Source organism: Trichosurus vulpecula, chromosome 3 (assembly GCF_011100635.1).
Source record: "Trichosurus vulpecula isolate mTriVul1 chromosome 3, mTriVul1.pri, whole genome shotgun sequence".
Classification (NCBI taxonomy): Eukaryota; Metazoa; Chordata; class Mammalia; order Diprotodontia; family Phalangeridae; genus Trichosurus; species Trichosurus vulpecula.
This window is the reverse complement of record NC_050575.1, coordinates 69,355,157-69,373,676: the sequence shown is the minus strand read 5'-3', so window position 1 is coordinate 69,373,676 and position 18,520 is coordinate 69,355,157. Positions and strand designations below refer to the sequence as shown.

The following is an 18,520-nucleotide window of genomic DNA, read 5'->3' as shown; positions in this document are numbered from 1 at the left end:
GCATAAGTTAGAAGAGCTTGTAGAAAGTCTCAAGACTGCAGATAGGATTTTTATGTCTCGGGTTAGGTCTGCCTTGTTCCTTTCCTTTTTCACTCTGGACATTATAAGAACAGATGAAAACAACCAAACGTGATTTTTCAGGATTGGGGTAGAGGGAGGGGAGAATTCAACCTGCTTGCCCCTGATCTACAAGAATACTTTGCATATAATTAATGATGTACAATCTGTTACCTAATGGACTGTTTTACCGAATTTGCCCTTCAGTTTTGAATAGCTCGAGTTTTTAAAAAAATGATTTAGATATTTGTATTTTCTGATTGTATGTCTCAGGACTTTGGGGACCATTGCCTGAGTTATTGTTGGTTTTCTTATTTACTTGTCTTTTGGTCAATTACCTCAACTTATGGACTATATTTTAGGTATATGGAATTATGCTGTGAGCCATTTTAAAGCCACATATACAGATATCCATAGACCCTCAGAGGAATATTATATCTCTGAGGCGCTAACATAGCATAACATCTTAAAGCTGGAAGAGATCTTACTGGTCATCTGGTCCTAGACTGTTATTTTGCACTTACAGGTCAAATGAATTGCCCAAGGTCACACATTAGCACATCCAAGACTAAAATCCAGATCTAAGCTCTAGTCTAATATTTTTTTCTCTACCTCCAGTTCTCTGAGAGCTAACAGCCTTATGGGGATGAAATAGGTACAAAACTAAAGGAGTATTCCCCCATTCCTACCATGCGATGACTCTACATTGTGGCAATATAGACAGTCAACAGACACTTTTAAATGTTTATTATTAAGCCTACTATAAGCTAATATAGAGATACAGAATCTCAAATCTGGAAGGGACCTCAGAGATCAACTAATCCAGTGTATTTCTGAACAGAAGAAGATTCCACAAGATTCCTAATACCACTTGAAAACCTCTAGTGACAGAAGGCTAACTGCTTCCCAAGCCAACTCATTCCGCTCAATGCTACTTTTTAGGAAAATTTTCCCTATATTGAGCTGAAGTCTGACTCTCTGTAAATTTTATCTGTTGCTCCTAATTCCAGCCTCTGGAGTCATAGAAAACAAGTCAAACCCATCTTCCATATGACATGCCTTCACATATTTGAGGTCCGCTATCAGGCCACACAGGGGCAGCTGGGCAGCACAGTAGATAGAGCGCTGAGCCCTGGAGTCAAGAAGACCTGAGTTCAAATCCAGCCTCAGACATGTATTAGGTATATTATCCTGGGCAAGTCATTTAACCCTGTTTGCCTCAGTTTCCTCATCTATAAAATGAGCTAGAGAACGAAATGGTAAACCACTCTAGTATCTTTGCCAAGAAAACTCCAAATGGGGCCATGAAGAATTAAACACCACTGGAAAACAAAATTATTATCAGGCCCCACCTGGATCTTCTCTAGCAGATACATCCCAAGTCCTTTCAACTAATCTTAAAGCATTGTGTGTGCCCTCACCATCCTTTGTTGCTCGCAGATATGTGTAGATCCTCCTTGCGTATCTGATCCATTTGAATCCCCCATGAAACATAGAACTACCCCATTGTGCCTAAGTGCAATGCTCTGGGCATATTGACAGCATTCTATAAATGCTTTTGATTGAGTGTTGGATTGATTAGTCATCAGCATGGAAGACTGCCTCAACTGGATCAAATTAATTGATTATATCCATATACTTGTATTACAACTAATGCTCAATTGTGGGATATGGACTAATATTAGCCCAAGGGGTTGGCTAATGCTTAGCATAAACTAAGTACCCATTTCAGGTGGTAATTCACCTTTGATTTTGTCATGTGTGTGTGTGTGTGCGCGCGCGCGCGTGTGTGCGTGTGCGTGTGTGTACTGTATCTTTCCTGATGGAGCAGGTATAAATTAAACTATTCACACTTAAAGGTTTTTCTTTCTTTCTTTTCCTTTGAGCGTAACCTTACATTGAACGTTAACCAACCCCTTAGACTAAAGTTGGACATTAGGCTATTGTTGGTTATAACATATATACATGTGTAAAGTTTCCCACCAAAAAAAGGCTCGAGTTAAAAGGAGTTTGGTCCCTGCTGGGCTGTTTCCTGGAGTTTATGGAACTATGCAGGACTCCACCGGGTAAATAGGAGCTTTGTCCCCGCCCCTGGGTCAGGCTCTCACAGTTGGAGTGAGGCTGTGTTACGGTTCTGCTGACAACACTTTATAAAACACACACACATGAAATGTCGTAATTCATTAGAGAAATGAAAACTTTTGAGTTTCAATAACTAGGACTTCATTAAAAAGCCTTCTCCATGTTTGGGACCTTTTCAATTGATCAGCAGATGAACATATGTCCCAGTGTTTACAAACGCCTTGCAACCTTAGCCTGACAAATCTTTCCTACATTTGCATGCCAGAGAAGAGTCCTTCTCTCCAATGGTGATTATTTTTAACTCTTAGATCTACCACCTCTCTGTGGAATATATTCCTTTAGGGAAAGTACAATCCAAAGGGGTCAGTGGCTTGGCTCCTACTTAGGGGAAAACTCTGAAGAATTCCCACATCCCCCTGGGGTAGAGCCTGCTTTTCCCCAAAGAATAGGTCACTCAAAGTGTCTTTGCCACATAAGGGCTTGTGTGAGGCCCTGGGCACCAGTTGACGGGGATGTCTATCCCCCACAACAGATGGTCAGGCTTTCGATTTCAGCAAGCAATCCATCGGGAGAGGGCCCTGAAGGGGCGGGCTCCAAATTCTGCCAGCATTCCACACGGCAGGGGCAGCTTAGGGCAATTGGTATCTAGTGTCCATGCCCTTCATAACTTGCATGCTAAATGATGAGTTGCTGACAGGAGAGCCATCCAGAGGCCCATCTCTCAAGTGTAAGATCTACAAGTACCTGCATTCTGTTTTTCTTTGGCAAGAATTAATGCCCTATTACTTGTCTTTCAAAATCCATTTTTGGCACTGTTACAGACCTCCTCATGGTGGCAAGCAGTTGTCTGCCAGGGTTTGTGCTGACAGCTCCTTCTACCACAATCTGACTCTAACTGTCACAGCCGGGCTTTGGAGGCTTATATCGTGAATAGTGTGCACTTGAGATGACCAGGACTTGGAGGGTCTACATGAAGGAACATGTGCATGATTTCTTCACACCATCATTTTCATCTAAAACCTTAGACTCCATCCTGTATCTCCCTCTCCCACTCCTCTATTCTCAACTTCTACCGAATATATATATTATATATAATATATGTATTATATAATATATATGTGTTGTTTCCTGCCTTAAGCTTGGGTTGGTGAGCTTTTTTATTTGGTATTGTCCCCTTAGTCAAACAGGTTTCTTTCCACATCTAAATTCATTACTTTAGCTTGGTTCTAACGTGATTTCTTTAGGGGTACTGTGAGGTCAGTTTCTGTATTTCAGTTTTCCTGGGTTATGTACTCAAGTAACCCCATCATGAGAGGAAGGGTCAGTAGCAACCTAACTCCCACCCATGCATGAAAGGGGTTTGTTGCAAGCCTGTTGGAACTGTGGCTGAGTGCTGTATGCAGAGGTCTAAGCCCACTGGGTGCTTTCTGTATACAAACTCAGGGAAGAGGGCCCCATGAAGACATTGCTATTTTTTATCTATTCTCATATTGACCTTACTATCCAAACCTTATTGGAAAGGAACCCTTGGTAATTAGTCTATCACTTGTTAATCATCTTCCACATGCAAGTGCTGCTGAGTCCACCACACATGTGTTTGTGTCTGGGGTTAGTGCCTACAGTCAGATTTCATTTTACACAGTTAGGTTTTAGCAGTGCCCGGCCAGTAGTTTATCTTGGACAAAAGGTTGACAAACCTTGGCTCCTGGGGAGAGAGCCTGGAAACTGAGATGGATTATTATTCAAAGGCCAGTTTTCATGGGTCGACAGTTGAGTGATGCATAATACAGAAGGAAATATTTTAGTCAAATGTTTACTTTTGTGTGCATGAGTGTGTGTGTGTGTGTGTTTGTGTACTCTAATAGAAGTCAGTGTCTTTTTTTAAAGAGGTATCTTTTCACTACAGTCTTCTTTCAGTGAACAAGTTGGCAGAAAATGGAGTTTTTTTTCTTTTAAGGAAATGATTTCATTGTTAGGAATTATTTTGACCTTCATTTTTGTAATGCCTCATTCTCTAATTTGTTAAAACTGTAGTCCATTGTTATTTCTTTCTTGAGATGATCAATTGATGGACATGTTAATTTTTGAATTAAAATTTGGATTGTATGGTACCATGAATCATCTGGACACATTCGTGTTGAAGTGGGACTTTGACATTGAAATAAACTTGAGGGTAAAATACAAAAAAGAAAACATTTTCACAAAGAGAAAATTATGTAGCTAGTATTTTATGCATTCTGGTATTTATGGAAAAAATGTGTTTGAAAGCTCTTTGCTAAATCTCCCTGAAATGTTTGTATTTCAAAGTACTAGGGGGTAGGAACACTTGGGACAACTCACAGAAATAGATTTTTTCCCCAAATGTAGAGATTTTCGTTCCCTTGAAAGTTATTAGCTGCGATTATATCTTATGTTGGTCTTTTCCATCACTGCAGTCTCTCCTGTGCTTATTTGATGTCTGAGTCTGTAGCCCAGGCCATGATTCAGCAAAATTAAGTCCCTGGGTTTCACTGTGGAGTCTATTCAGGGAGGAAAATAGTCTGAAGGAGGATTCTTCTTTGTTGAAACTTACATAGCTTTTGTCAAGGGCTTATTTCCTAAGAAATTACACAGGGAAGATATGAAAACATAGGGGAACTTGTTCAAGGTCAGCAGGGCAGTTTCTCCACATGTAAATCCCAATGATTGTTTGTGGGGTTCTGACAATCAGCCTGATTTATTCAGCAAAGTTGTTTGGGTAAATATGCTTACTGAGAATTTATATTCATGGTGTATATTTTGCCAGATATTCATCTTTTATGAAATTAGAAGGAACTGCCTCATATTACTACGAATATTCTGTTTTAGGGAATCTTGGGAAATTCTTGTACAATGAATATCTGTCTTAAATTACATTGAAATTTTTACTCCACCTGAGTTTGGGGTTTATTTTTGCAGTTCTTCTATGAGATCTGTAAGTAGCTCTGAGAATTTTGCTTTCATGAAGATGGTTCAGATTAGATCCAGCAAAGAGGTTAAAGCTTCCAATGTAAAATATTGGCTGTAATAAGTTAGCTTATGTTTATTTCAGGAAATGCTGGAGAACAATATACTCTGCCTAGAAACATCTTGTAACTTTTTTTTTCTTTTGCTGCTAACGTGTGTGATGCTGACCAAAACATGTGTTTTTCCACAGGTTCTTCTTGAAATTTTTCCTCAAATGTAACCAAAATTGCCTAAAAAATGCAGGAAACCCTCGAGACATGCGGAGATTCCAGGTGAGTGTACCATCTTAAAATCTGACCCCCGGTATGATGGATTACTATGATGCTTTGAGGGACTCCTGCTCTCATCAATAGAGTACTCCTTTGAGCTGTCAAGACTGTAACCCATTCACACTTTCTCATCCTCCATGACTCTTGTTCATGTCCTTCCATACATTTTCCACAGGAGGACCTTCCTTTACTGGGAGCCTTCCACTCTTGATTTTGACTGGATGCCATTAGAGCCTGTACCTGTCCATGCTTTGCACTCACTACAGAACCAGGGCACCTCATTTTCCAGTTGTATAGTTCCTTGGCAGTACTCTTTCTACTAGTTCTCCTGAACAATTCTATAATTGTCATTATCCTAACAATAATAATAATACTAGAATATATATGATGCTTTAAGGTTAGAAAACCCTTTAATATGTTAATTTATTTTATTCTCACAATAACCCTGTGAGGTAGGTCCTATCATTATTCCTATCTTATAGATGAAGAAACCGAGGCTGAGAAAAGTTAAATGACTTGCCCAGGGTTGCACAGTATCCAAATACACACACACACACACACACACACACACACACGTACATATATAATATATATACACACATATACACACACATACACACACATATATATATACAGATACATATATATGTATCTGTATATGTATGTGTGTGTGCGTGTATATATATATATATATATATATATATATATATATATATATATATATATATATATATATGATGTAAGTATCCAAGGCTGGATTTGAACCCACATCTTCCCGATTCCAAATCCAGTGCTTCATCCATTGTGCCACCTTGCCATCTCTACAGGAAGTCTGCTCAAAGTCGCCACGTGTCACTCTATTCCTTTAGGTGAGCCACCGTTTTAATTCTTTGGAGACCATAGTATTCTATAGCTTGTATCAATGTAGCACTGTTGGAAGAGTATTGGTATTTAAAAAGATGGGCCTTTGTTTTGGAATAATGCTTGGGTTTGTTAAAAGCACTGTGCCATTTCCCCAAGGGCAATCTTGGTTATGAGTTTCTCCTAGCGCTTCTCAATTCCAGCAAGTTGAAAGTCTTTTAGGGAAGGAGACATCATTTATTAACTTTCTGCTCCCTTGACCAGGCAGGGCTCCTGCAGGCAGGGAGGGAGAATAAACCCTCTCACCTGGTCCATATCTAGAGCGTTTTAACTTGAAAGTCATATCCTTAGAGATCCCATTGAAATTTCCAAATCGTATACTTTTCATGTGCCTTCCTAGATAGGGTAAAGCAACGATGCCAAATGTTTTTTTGGCCACACAGATAAATGGTTTGGTCAGCATACCAAGAAAACCTCTGTGGGTTAAATAAAGTTTATAAGCTGCCGAAATGGTAGCCTCTTTTCCAGAAATCTATGCCTATTGAAAAGTAGCCTACAGTCTAATTCTGTCCTAGCTGAGAAAACATATTCTGTCCCTGAACAATGTAAAAGCTTATCCCTAGGGGCAGCTAGGTGGTGCAGTGAGTAGAGCACCGGCCCTGAAGTCAGGAGGACTTGAGTTCAAATCCGACTTCAGACACTTGACACACTTACTAGCTGTGTGATCTTGGGCAAGTCACTTAACCCCAATTGCCTGCCTTCCCCCCTCCAAAAAAAAAGAATGGAAAAGCATATCCCTTGAAGGGCAGGTAGAGATGAGGAAGATGACATTCTAAGTGGGGGCAGTGATGTGAACAGAGGTGTAGAACTGGGAGAGTACAAGCTGTGTTCATGGGATAATGAATGATCTAGTTTGTAAGGAGTATAAGCTACATGAAGGGAGCAGAGAAGTCCAGAAAAGGAAATTGGGACATGCTCATAAAAATGTCTTGAAAGCCAGCTGGCTAGAGGAATTTGGACTGTATTTAGTAAGCAATAGGGTAAGAACAAAAGTTTGGGCAAAGGGGGTATCATCATCAGCACCATGTATTAGAAGGATTTACTAGGAAAGACTATATAAGATGGATCGGAGATATCAGGGTTTAGGTATTTGGACATTTAGGGGGAGGTGAACAATAGGTAGAATTGATTGGTTCATTCACCAATTATTTCTTAAGTGCCTGTTATAGCTATGCCAAGTACTAGGGACAGACTGTATATAAAACTTGTTGGAACTTGGCAGAGAGGAAGCAGATTTAGGAGTCATATGGAGATCCCTCTCCTTATCATGCTCCTTCCCTTCTTCTCTTTCTTCCTGCCTTTTTCCCTCTCTCTCCCTCTTTCTCTGTTCCTCTTCCCTCTGTCTCTCTATCTCCCTGTCTCTCTATCTGTCTAACTCTCTGCCTCTACCTCTGTGTGTCTCTATCTCTTGTCTCTCCATAGAACCAGTGAAGTTCTCATTATTAAAGAGGTCTTAAAGTAGATTTTGGATAACTTCTTGTCAGGGATAGAGACAGACATTCTTACTAAGATGCAGGTTAGACTAGAAGGTTTCTGAGGTTCTTTCTGACTTAGGGGATAAAATTGGATAGTATGTGACTCTGGTATTTTGGCATTCCCTTTCTCTCATTTTACTGCTCCCTTTTTCCTGATGTTAGGTCAATGTAGATGCCTCAGTTTCTTCATTTGAGTAATAGGAATAATAATCTACATATGCATGCCACAAAGGTTTAAGAGGTGAAGTGGCAACCATATATATAGTATAGTTTTAATACTGCTTCAGTATTAACTGCTTTTTCTCATGCTAATATTAGCTCAGATTTAGTTTCCACAATTGTGAATAGAAGTGTGTGATCACTGAGAGGCTCCTGGATAGCCTTGGCAATGTTCATTGCCTGAATTTTAAGGGGACGTAAACGATTAGGTAGCTCTGAGAAGGTAGAAAAAACAACAACCCTGAAGTAGGAATTAGGAGACTTCTTTTCTAGTCTTGGTTTTATCGCTGATATGCTGTTGGACCTTGGGTAAATCACTCGGCCACTCTAGGGTACAGTTTCTTCATCTGCGGAATGATGGAGCTGGGCTAGATATCATCAAATGTCCCATCAGACTCAGGAATTATATGAGTATCTGATTGTCAAGCCCTGTAGAGAAGACTGGAGATATGTCCCCTACTAATCCCCTAGGATGACATCTTGCTAATAACTTTTGAAATCTCAAAAGAGTGAGAAGTAAAAGGCAGATAGCGTCTCTCTGAGTATTTGCTCCCCACTGTGAAGTTACCTTGGCCATTCAGGCTTTTCTCTTAAGACTTAACAGAAAGTATAAATCAAGGTAAAGGTTTCTGGAAGAAGAGCCCCCTGGTGGACTGTGCCAAAAATTTTGGTACAACAAGAATTTCCTCTCCTATAAGATTTTCTTTTTTAAGACTAGAGGCTTCTGCTTAGAATTAGGCCTAGTTTTTACTTAGTTTGGTAAAGCAGCTCAAGGAACTGTTGCCCTTCTATCACTTATAAAATAAAATTCTCAAATATTTTGCTAAAGAAACAAAATTGAGTTTTCATGAAAAACTTCTTGCTAGCTCAGTAAGCCCTTTGGATAGATTCTACATCTCACTTAAATATTCTTGGGGTGGTTATTATAATAACTACAGTCATGATGATGATAGCTAACACAAGCAGGTGTTTTTTTTAAGTGTCTACTATGCGTCAGGAGCCCACAGTCTAGTATGGGAGTTGGACAGGCACATATACAACTGCTACTTAAGGTTCAAGCCTAAATCATCTGCATAATAGTTGAACCCTGGATTACATAACTATATTAATATAAGTTAGGAAGTAGATTTGGAATACCTGGAATAACGTTGGAGTGCTTATTAGGAGCTTAAATCTATAAATGCTTTTGAGTGTCGTTGGGAGACTGGGTATTTTTAAACTACTTTCAACAGTTACCTTGCCTTCTGAAAATTGTAAGTAGGGATGGTCAAAGACTGATTCAAAGACTGGCGAGCCTCAGTACATAGGAAAGCAATCCCCACCCAAGCTAGAAATTTATCTTAAGATTGCATGTCCATGATTATTTAGAATGTCTGGATAGCTTTGCAGCTGTGGAATACTTAGTAGGCATGTATTTTCCCCCTAAAAAGCTCTTTCTGATAAGCTAGGAAAGATGGCAATTCTGGAGTTTCCTGTCAATTTGGAAAGGCTTCCAAGTGGGGGGAATATTGTGTTTCTGTTATCCAAGGACTTGCCTAGCTAGGTTCCTAAAGGGTGGCCAATAGGTAGTGAATTTCATTTGACTACTGCAACCCAGTGAAAGGTTGCTAGAGTCAAGAAACCAGGGTATGGATTTCAGTCTCGCATTTAATAACTGTATGGCCTTGGGCAAGTCACTTATATCCCCTGCGGTTCAGAGAACTTAAATGTAAAGTATAGATAATTAACCCTACCCTGCCTATCTCCCATCTAATATCAAGGAAGGTAATAGAAATGAAAATATTTTAGAATATAAAGCACTATATGAACATAAGGCCTGACATATTATTATTGTATCAGCCTCCTTTCTTACAAGAATTCTCAATCTTTTTTGTGTCATGGATCCTTTTGGCAGTCTGATAATAATAACATTAATAGTAATAATAATAATAATGATGATGATGATGATGATGATGATAGCTAGCATTAATGTAGTACCTACTATGTGCCAGGAATTGTGCTTTATGAAGTACTTTATAAGTGCTTTATAAATATATGCTTTAAGTGCTTTATAAATGTTATTTGTTGATCTTCATGACAAACTTGGGAGGTAGGTGTTTTATTATCCCCATTTTCCAGTTGAGGAAACTGAGACAAAGTGACTTGCCCAAATAAGTGTCTGAGGCTGGATGTAAACTCAGGTCTTCCTGTCTCCAGGCCCAGCCCTCTATCTACTGCACTACCTAGCCTACAGACCCTTTCTCAGAATAATATTTTAAATGCGTAAAATAAAGTATATGTAATTACAAAGAAAACCATTTGAAGTGCAGTTATAAAAATATGTTTTTAAGTTGAAGTTAAGTTTAAACTCAAATGTATATTAATTATTAGTCTTACATATAATTTCTGCTGCTTTAGTTGTTATTTCATTTAATTCCTTTACTCATAGGACTATTGACTCATAGATTATGGTTCATATATTTTGAGCTGGAAGGGAGCTTAGAGTCGATGTAGTCTGATCTCATGTTGCCAGTGGGGAAGCTGAGGCCCAGAGAGTTTAAATTACTCCCCATAGGTGGTAAAAGGTGGCAGGGGTGTGATGCAAATCTTGCTCCTCTGACTCTACACTGTTCTGCCATTTACATTCCCTAATTTTGCTCATTTTGCTGTTCTTTGCTCTAGCATAGTATTTAACCTTTATCCAATACATATTGATTATTACCATTTTTTTTGACTCAAGTTCTTTAGCCTTCTTGAAAAATTTACTTACCCTAGTCACAGCTTTGTCTCGGTTTTGGGTAAAGGTCACTGGCATGTGAGCAAAATGAGAGCCAGGTAGATAATGGATAAAAATAACATGCGTTTTTAATACGTTCAGTTTATGCTAAAGTTAGCTCCATTTTATAGACTGGGTGACTCAGGCTTTGGGACATTCAGAAACTTCCTTAAAATCATGTAGGCATTACTGGCATATCTGGGGCTCCTGTCTTTTTCTTGACCCCAGAACTATAATGACTTCTCATAAACATGTGTTAGAATCCACCAAGAAGCCAGAGAGGGATTTTAACAAACCCCTGCTTCCATCAGGACTAACTGATTATATTTTTCTCTTTGTACCATAAGTGGCAAGCTGAAATCAGATGATTGCTGTCGACTTGTCTTGCCATGAGAAAACCCCACTCTACTCTTTACATACCGATGAGAGTTTTTATAAGTTACACAGAAAAACCAAAGTCCAGGAGACATCTGATTGAAAACATGTTCTTCTGTCTATTAAGTGTGTTCTCTTCAACTGGAGAACTAGCCTGACATCGCCGCTATCCTTCCCTCCCTGCCCATTTTGTATGCTCACTAGTCCAGGCTGATTTTCATATGGTAATGTTCATAGCGTGTCTCCTCAGAACAGCAATCAGGAGCTTATGTAGGTGACTGGGGAAGACATGAGGAAGGTTGTTGATCTCTTGACTCGTAAAGACATTCTGTCAAGCAAGCGTAGCTTCACAGCAGTTGAGATTCTGGTGTGTAAACAGAGACTGCTTAATTACACAGGTCATGTCAATTAGTGTGACCTTAGCATTTTCAAGAAATTAATCACTTTCAACAGAGCCATGCACTGTTCATACTTTAATGCGGTATGGAATTCAAGCTTGTAGAAAAATCCATTAGCATCAGTACTTTAAAAAAATTCCAATGGATGTTTTCTTTTGAACTCCATAGTCTGTGGTTAGGGTAGCAAACGTACTTACATAAAGTTCTGGAGCTCCTGAGATACAGGCTTCATTCAGTGCTCATGGAGGATTGGAGTAGAGGAAGATGGTGAGAAGGAGAGTAGAGGTGGGGTTCGTTAGGGGGCAACCAACCTGGTGCCTAGTCAAAATTCATTTTTGACTCTAATGAGCAGCTCTCTTCACTTTGACACTAAAAAGGCCTTTGTCAAAGTTCTACGTTAAAATCATGTCAAGGGTCTGATCCTAAACTAACAAGAGCCAGACAATTCAGAGTTAAAATTTAAATCCTTATCAATAGCCTTCCTTTACTGGGTCTAAAGATCCTGGGGCCAGGGTGGTAGGTGAAGTAAAAAAGACCATGTATCTGAACTTAGTGCTAGATACTATATTTAGGGAATGCAGAGCAAAATATTCTCTCTCAAACTTTTCTCAAGCTCAGGCAGATTGCTTATGTCCTGGAACTGTGATTTCATTGGTGCTGGAAGCACTTGTTAAGGCTACTTCCTCTCCAAATACTATCCTGCAATTTAAATACAAGAGGACTTCAGCCCAGGGCTTCCTGACCGTGAGACCACCTATTATACCCTGTGGTTATATGTGCATGTATGTACATGTGTATTATATATGTATACACACACACATATATATATATATATATAGATGCCTGTTTGTGAGCATATACATACAAATATGCTTATGTTTACATAGATGACCGATGATTTTATTTTGCTTTCTACCGTCACTCTTGGTTCAATTATCCTTTCCTCCTTAACTCTTTAACATTAAAAAATTAAAATATCAAAAGTAACCCCCAAATTTATGTAAAATTTAGGAGTTTTTAGTGAATTAAAAAGAATCTATATTATTTATTAAAAAGACCCATACTCCAAAACTGTTTGTTATAATTAGAAGAGTCTTAAAATACATATTTGACCTCTGCCTTTAATTCTGCACTTAGCCTCTGTTTTGTAACAGAGTCAATATTTCCATCTCTATTTCTTCTCTTCCCTTTCCCCTGCTACTCCTGCCATGTGAACTTTTTTCCCTATCCTTTTGAATGGATTTATATTGTTTTGACAAATAGCACATCTAGCAATTACATTCCATACCAGCCGAATGCAGCAAGCAGGGGCCCCGATCAACCTACTCATAGAAAATAACACTACGTTACATCACGCTGATTAATTATACTGAAAGCAACCCTAATGATAGTCTCAGAATGCAGGATTAATTCACATAACATGGTAAATACAAAAGGTGGATTTTCAACCTGATATATTAAGCCATTATGGCTTATCGAGTAAATACACGTCTTGGCATGAGCCTTATGCTATGCCCAGGGAGAAAGGATGCATCATAGAAAAGGAACCCTTATGAGGTGTTTGATAAGTGGCTGCTCTGCCTCCAGAGTGGGTACTTTTCTATATTAAATATTGTCATCTCTGTAGAAAATGTAAAATAAATAAAGCAAGCACCTGAGTGGTTTTGGTTAGGTTTCTTAACCGTTTTTAATCCATGAAATACCCACAATGGCTAGATTCTAAGGGAGTGATTAGGGCTGGAGTGGGGAGGGGCGGGATGCCAGCAGGGAGATGTGGTAGAAGAACTCTGGATCCAGACTTAGGATATCTGGGTTCCTATTCTAGCTCTGACCTAGCTCACTAGAATGTGAATTCCTTGAGGGCAAGCAGGGTATTTTGGGTTTTTCTTTTGTATCCAAGTGCTTAACACATAGCTTGGTTCTAAACAAATATTTGTTGACCAACTGAATCTCTGGGTCATGATAGGCATGTCAGATAACCTCAATGAACTTCAGCTTTTTTCATCTTTAAGATGTATTTTAATTAAATGGTGTCTAAACTCACTTTTAAAAAATTCTTCATTCTACCCTTCATTTATTCCTAGTTATCCATAGACCCAGATTCCTACCCATCCCTGCCCCTAACACTGACTGTATGCGTACTAACTTTTCTCCTCCTTTCTCCATCATGGATTCCTGCTGATGCACAAATGGCAAAGGAAAGTCAGGATGCCCTCACATAGCAAAGCACTGCTGAGATGTAAAAAAAGTGGTAGGGAAAGAGATTACTAATGAATTGTTTGAAGACTGAGTTTTTGGTGCAGGAAAAAGTATGGGAGAGCTCTGATGTCACTTAAAGAAGTTTAAATGGATATACTCTGTTACCTGAGCAATTTAGACAAATGCTACTGTTACCCAAATCACTCTTTTCAATTTCTTTTCTAGGGAGAGGATATTTTAATTCAAAGTATTAAATTATTCAGCTATTTATAGTAACCTATTTATTAATACAGTTGATACTCCTCATCGTTAGTTTTACCTAGTTTTACCAAAATAATTATTGATTTTTCCACACTGGCCTGACACTCCCCCCGCCCCCCCCCCCCACATTAGCTCTATCCTGAATTCTTTTTGCCTTTTCACGTGGGAATGAGTGTTAATTGTAGAAAACATTGCCATCTCACCATCTTACAGGATCCAATGAGTATCCTAGCCTGTGTCAGTTAGGTGTACTATAAAAGAACAAAGTGCAGGAGAATTTACTGTAAGCACTTGCTTTGAGGAAACCTTTTACAACAGGAGTAGACAAGTCCAAAAATTTCCCACTATGGAAAGGTCAGGTGTTGGCTGAAAGTAGGAGAAGCTAAGGGAAGGGGACTTGGGTCTAGGATAATCAAAGAATAAGCGAATCAGGAGAAAGGATGTCAGGAAAGATAATAAAAACAATAACCGACACTTACATAGTGCTTACTATGTGCCTGGCACTGAGCTCATTGCTTTACAGTTATTATCTCTTTTGAGCCTTACAGCAACGCTGGGAGATAGATAGGGACAATAATATCTTCATTTTCAGATGAGGAAACTGAGGCAGAGGTTAAAAGACTTGCCCAGGATCACACAGCTAGTAATGTTTGAGATCGGGTCTTCCTGACTGAAGGGCTGGCACTCTATCCACTCCATCACTTAATAATAATAATCGTTATAATAATAATTATAGCTACCATTGATATAGTACTTTCATGTGCCAGGTACTGAGCAATTATTACTTCTTTTGATCCTTACAACAGCCCTGGGATGTAGAAGCTCTTTCTGTCTCCATTTTATAGATGAGGAAACTGAGGCAAAGAGGTTAAGTGACTTGCCCAAGGTCACACAGCCAGTAAGTGTCTGAAGTTATATTTGAACTCGGGTCTTTCTGACTCCAGACCTGACACTAGACTGCATCACCTAGCTGCCATGTGATGGGATGTGAATGTCCGTATGCGGATATGAGGATGGGAGATGGGGGGTAGGGCTGGGAGAAAGGCTGAGGTTCATTTGATATTTTTTGTAACCATTTTGCTCCAAGCTGGTTCTGTTGCTGTCTTGCCTGCCTGGGCTCTAAATCCATGCACAAATTAAAAGAAATAAAACCCAAAGGAGGCAAGCCATATGACAAATTGACTTCAGGACCAAAATTTTCTATCCAATTAAGTCCACTATCGAACTCTATATTAGAAATTCCTTTATATTTATTTATGTGTTTTATTCCCTAGGGTGGTTCACTCAAAACTGAACAGCCAATAGGTTGAACTTTGTTTATTTTAGGAAGGGATATCAAAAAAGGACATACTATCTGAGGACGAAATGTTATGATAGAACTATTGTCTAATATGTCACTCCCAGCTCACAACTTAGCATGGGAATGCTGAAAGACATAGATTTTGGCCCTTTGGAACCTCTCTGTGATAACGTCTACATTACCATTAAGAAGCTAACTTGTGTTAATGTCAGCCTGCTCCTCGTGTTTGAATTTAGCCACTTGTGTCTGCTAGCAAATCTGCACATGAGGTAGAAGTTATGCTTCATGGACCTTGGATAATGTAGCGAGGACATACAAGGTCCCCTGAGAGAGAAGCTGAGAAGTGACAATAAAGCTAAGATGCACAAGCCTAAAACCACAAAGTGACCAGCAACCAAATCCTCACAATTCTGCATTGAACAGGTGTCATGGCTGATAAACCGAACTTCATCCGGAGTCATAGCTCTGTGTGTGTGTGTGTGTGTGTGTGTGTGTGTGTGTGTGTGTGTGTGATTTGTGGTAGGGAGTTGTCAGGGGGAAGAGTTGAGATTTGGGAAAGACCAAATTGATTTCATGAAAATTCTTTTTTAAAGCAGTGCACTTTTATTACAGCTAAGCATAGCAAATAACCTAAGATACAAATGAGTTGTTGTTCAGTTGTGTCTGATTCTTGGTGACCCCATTTGGGATTTTCTTGGCAAAGATACTGGAATGGTTTGCCATTTCCTTCTCCAGATCATTTTACAGATGAGGAAACTGAGGCAAATAGGGTTAAGTGACTTGTCTGGGGTCACACAGCTAGTAAGTGTCTGAGGCTGGATTTGGACTCAGGAAGATGCATCTTCCTGATTCTAAGCCCAGTGGTCTATCTACTGGGCCACCTAGCTGCTCTTACACATGAGTACTGTTAAGTAAAACTACAGTGTCAGTGGGGAAGAAAAACTAGATTTCACCAAAGGCCTGTGTTTCATAATAACATACAGAGTAGGCAGTATGCTATTGCTTTATTTGGAAACAAATGCTCCGGGTTCAAATCCTAGTTCCACTACTTACTAGCTGCATGACATTGGGCAAGTCACTTAATCCCCATAGACCTCAGTTTCCTCATACGTAAAGTTAGGAGGTTGGAGCAAATGACTTCTAAGTTTCCTTCTAACTCTGACTCTATAATCATGTGATCCTAAGCCTCGAAGTCCATTAAGATGCAGAAACCCATTGTTGGACCTAGCAGTCAGAAGAACAACTTGTAATTCTTGGATAGCTAAATTAGAAATAACAATTGAGCTTAGATAGTATACCCAGGATAGAGCCATCATTTGTAAGTGAGACCTCCAAATTCTCAGAGGGAGACATTATTTTGAACTTTTTGCTAGATAAGGATCAAGTATCCTGTGTCTGAATTTTTCCAAATTCTGAATTACTGGGATATGAGCTCTTTGTCTACTGTGAGGAGATGGTTATATATCTTTTATTTGTCACACAAATCTTGTGGAGGGTAAAACTAACATGATTCCGAACCACAGCTCTGAGCCAAGGAGGTCTCCAAAGTCCGCAGCTAATTTACTTTCCTTCTTCCCTAGGCCCAAATATCATCTGGGAAGTTAGGAGGATTCAAACAGGGAATGGAGGCTGGCAGATGAGGGTATAATTCTGAGTGTTCATCAGAATGGAGATTTTAATGGATTGCTGTTAAAGCAAAATGAAGCCCCAAGGTGCTTAATTCAGATAAATGAGGTGATGTCCCTAAACAAATATATCCCCACCAAATATAATCTTGTTCTTGGATTCAGATTTGAACTTGGGAATAATATTAACTGAAATTTAGATAGAGTTTTATGGATTACTAAGTGCGTACACTCCCATTTGAGCTTCACAACAATGCAAACAGGGCAAGGATGATTAGTCCCGCGTGCAGATAGAGACAAGACGTTTAGACCAAGGGGTCTGCTCAGGTCACAAAGCTAGTGATGCTCAAGGCACTCACTCACCATCACCAGGGTCTACTAACCATCTAGCAGAAATGAGCCTCACACTTTGGTCTTCTGACTCCAACCCTAGGGCTCTGTCCGTCACCCCACAACTGCCTAAAGAATAAATTGGCAAAACTGATTTCAAAGCCTTTTTATTGAAGGTCTTGCTCCAGCTACCCCCAAATCCTGAAGTTACCTCTTCTCATTCCTACCATTTGTTGCTTCTTTTCCTACTTTGGAACCCCTAACAAAGTGAGGCATTTTAGGGAGGTTGAGTCTCAACTCAAACTTGTTCTCCGTATTTGCCCATCTGAAATTAAAAACTCTGTTTTGTCGACGACATTTGGGAAAGCCTGTTTTTGGCCTGCTTGGTTTACTCCCCTTACAGGAATATGTCAGGACTTCATTAATCTTGCATTAAGCTACTCTAGGCTTTTTCTCAAGGATGGTTCGATACTCATTCTGCATCTACTACTTTCATCTTTATTTTGTAATTTGATCTACAGAAGATAGGTTTGAATTTCAGTTATGTCTTGATTATTTTCAAATCTGGATAAGAAAGTGGATTTGGTTCAATTTAGTAAGCATTTGTCAAATTAGTATTAGATGGTAGTAGTAGTAGTAATAGTAGTAGCAGTAGTAGCAGTAGTAATAAAGAACTTTTCTGGATGAAAAAATTGGGCATATAGGTGGTGCAGGAGAGAATGCTGAGCCTGGAGTCAGGAAGATTCCTCTTCATGAGTTCAAATCTGGCTTCAGATGCTTACTAGCTACATGATCATGGGCAATTCACTTAACCCTGTTTGCCTCAGTTTCCTCATCTGTAAAATGAGCTGGAGAAGGCAATGGCAAACTGCTCCAGTATCTCTGCCAATGAAATCCCAAATAGGGTCACGAAGAGTCCGATATGACTGAAAATGACTGAACAACAACAAAACCAGTAATAAAGCTGAAAAATCCCTCCGTTCCTGCCCTCGGGGAATTTACAATCTAGGAGGGATGACCCTACATGTGGGCGAGTTACCTAACATCTCTAACTTTGTTTTCCAATACGTGGATAACGATAGCACTGGCCTCACAAGGAGCATCAAGCGACGCAACATATCCAAAGCACTTTGCAAATCTCAGAGCGCTCTATAAATCATGGCTAGCTGTCATTGCACAAAGAGCTATAGTACCAGCTCTTTCTGACTCTTCATGACCACATTTGGGGTTCTCTTGGCAAAGATCCTGGAGTGGTTTGCCATTTCCTTC

General features: G+C 39.4%; 1 protein-coding gene across 3 annotated transcripts in view; it reads left to right on the top strand.

Annotated features, from left to right (window-relative positions):
* EBF1 (EBF transcription factor 1) overlaps window positions 1-18,520 on the top strand; it is a 453,310-nt gene that overhangs the window by 284,675 nt on the left and 150,115 nt on the right. For all 3 annotated transcript variants that reach the window (XM_036752357.1, XM_036752356.1, XM_036752355.1), the window contains exon 7: window positions 5,315-5,396. In XM_036752357.1, coding sequence (XP_036608252.1) covers window positions 5,315-5,396 — 82 coding nt within the window. The remainder of the gene's footprint in view (window positions 1-5,314; window positions 5,397-18,520) is intronic.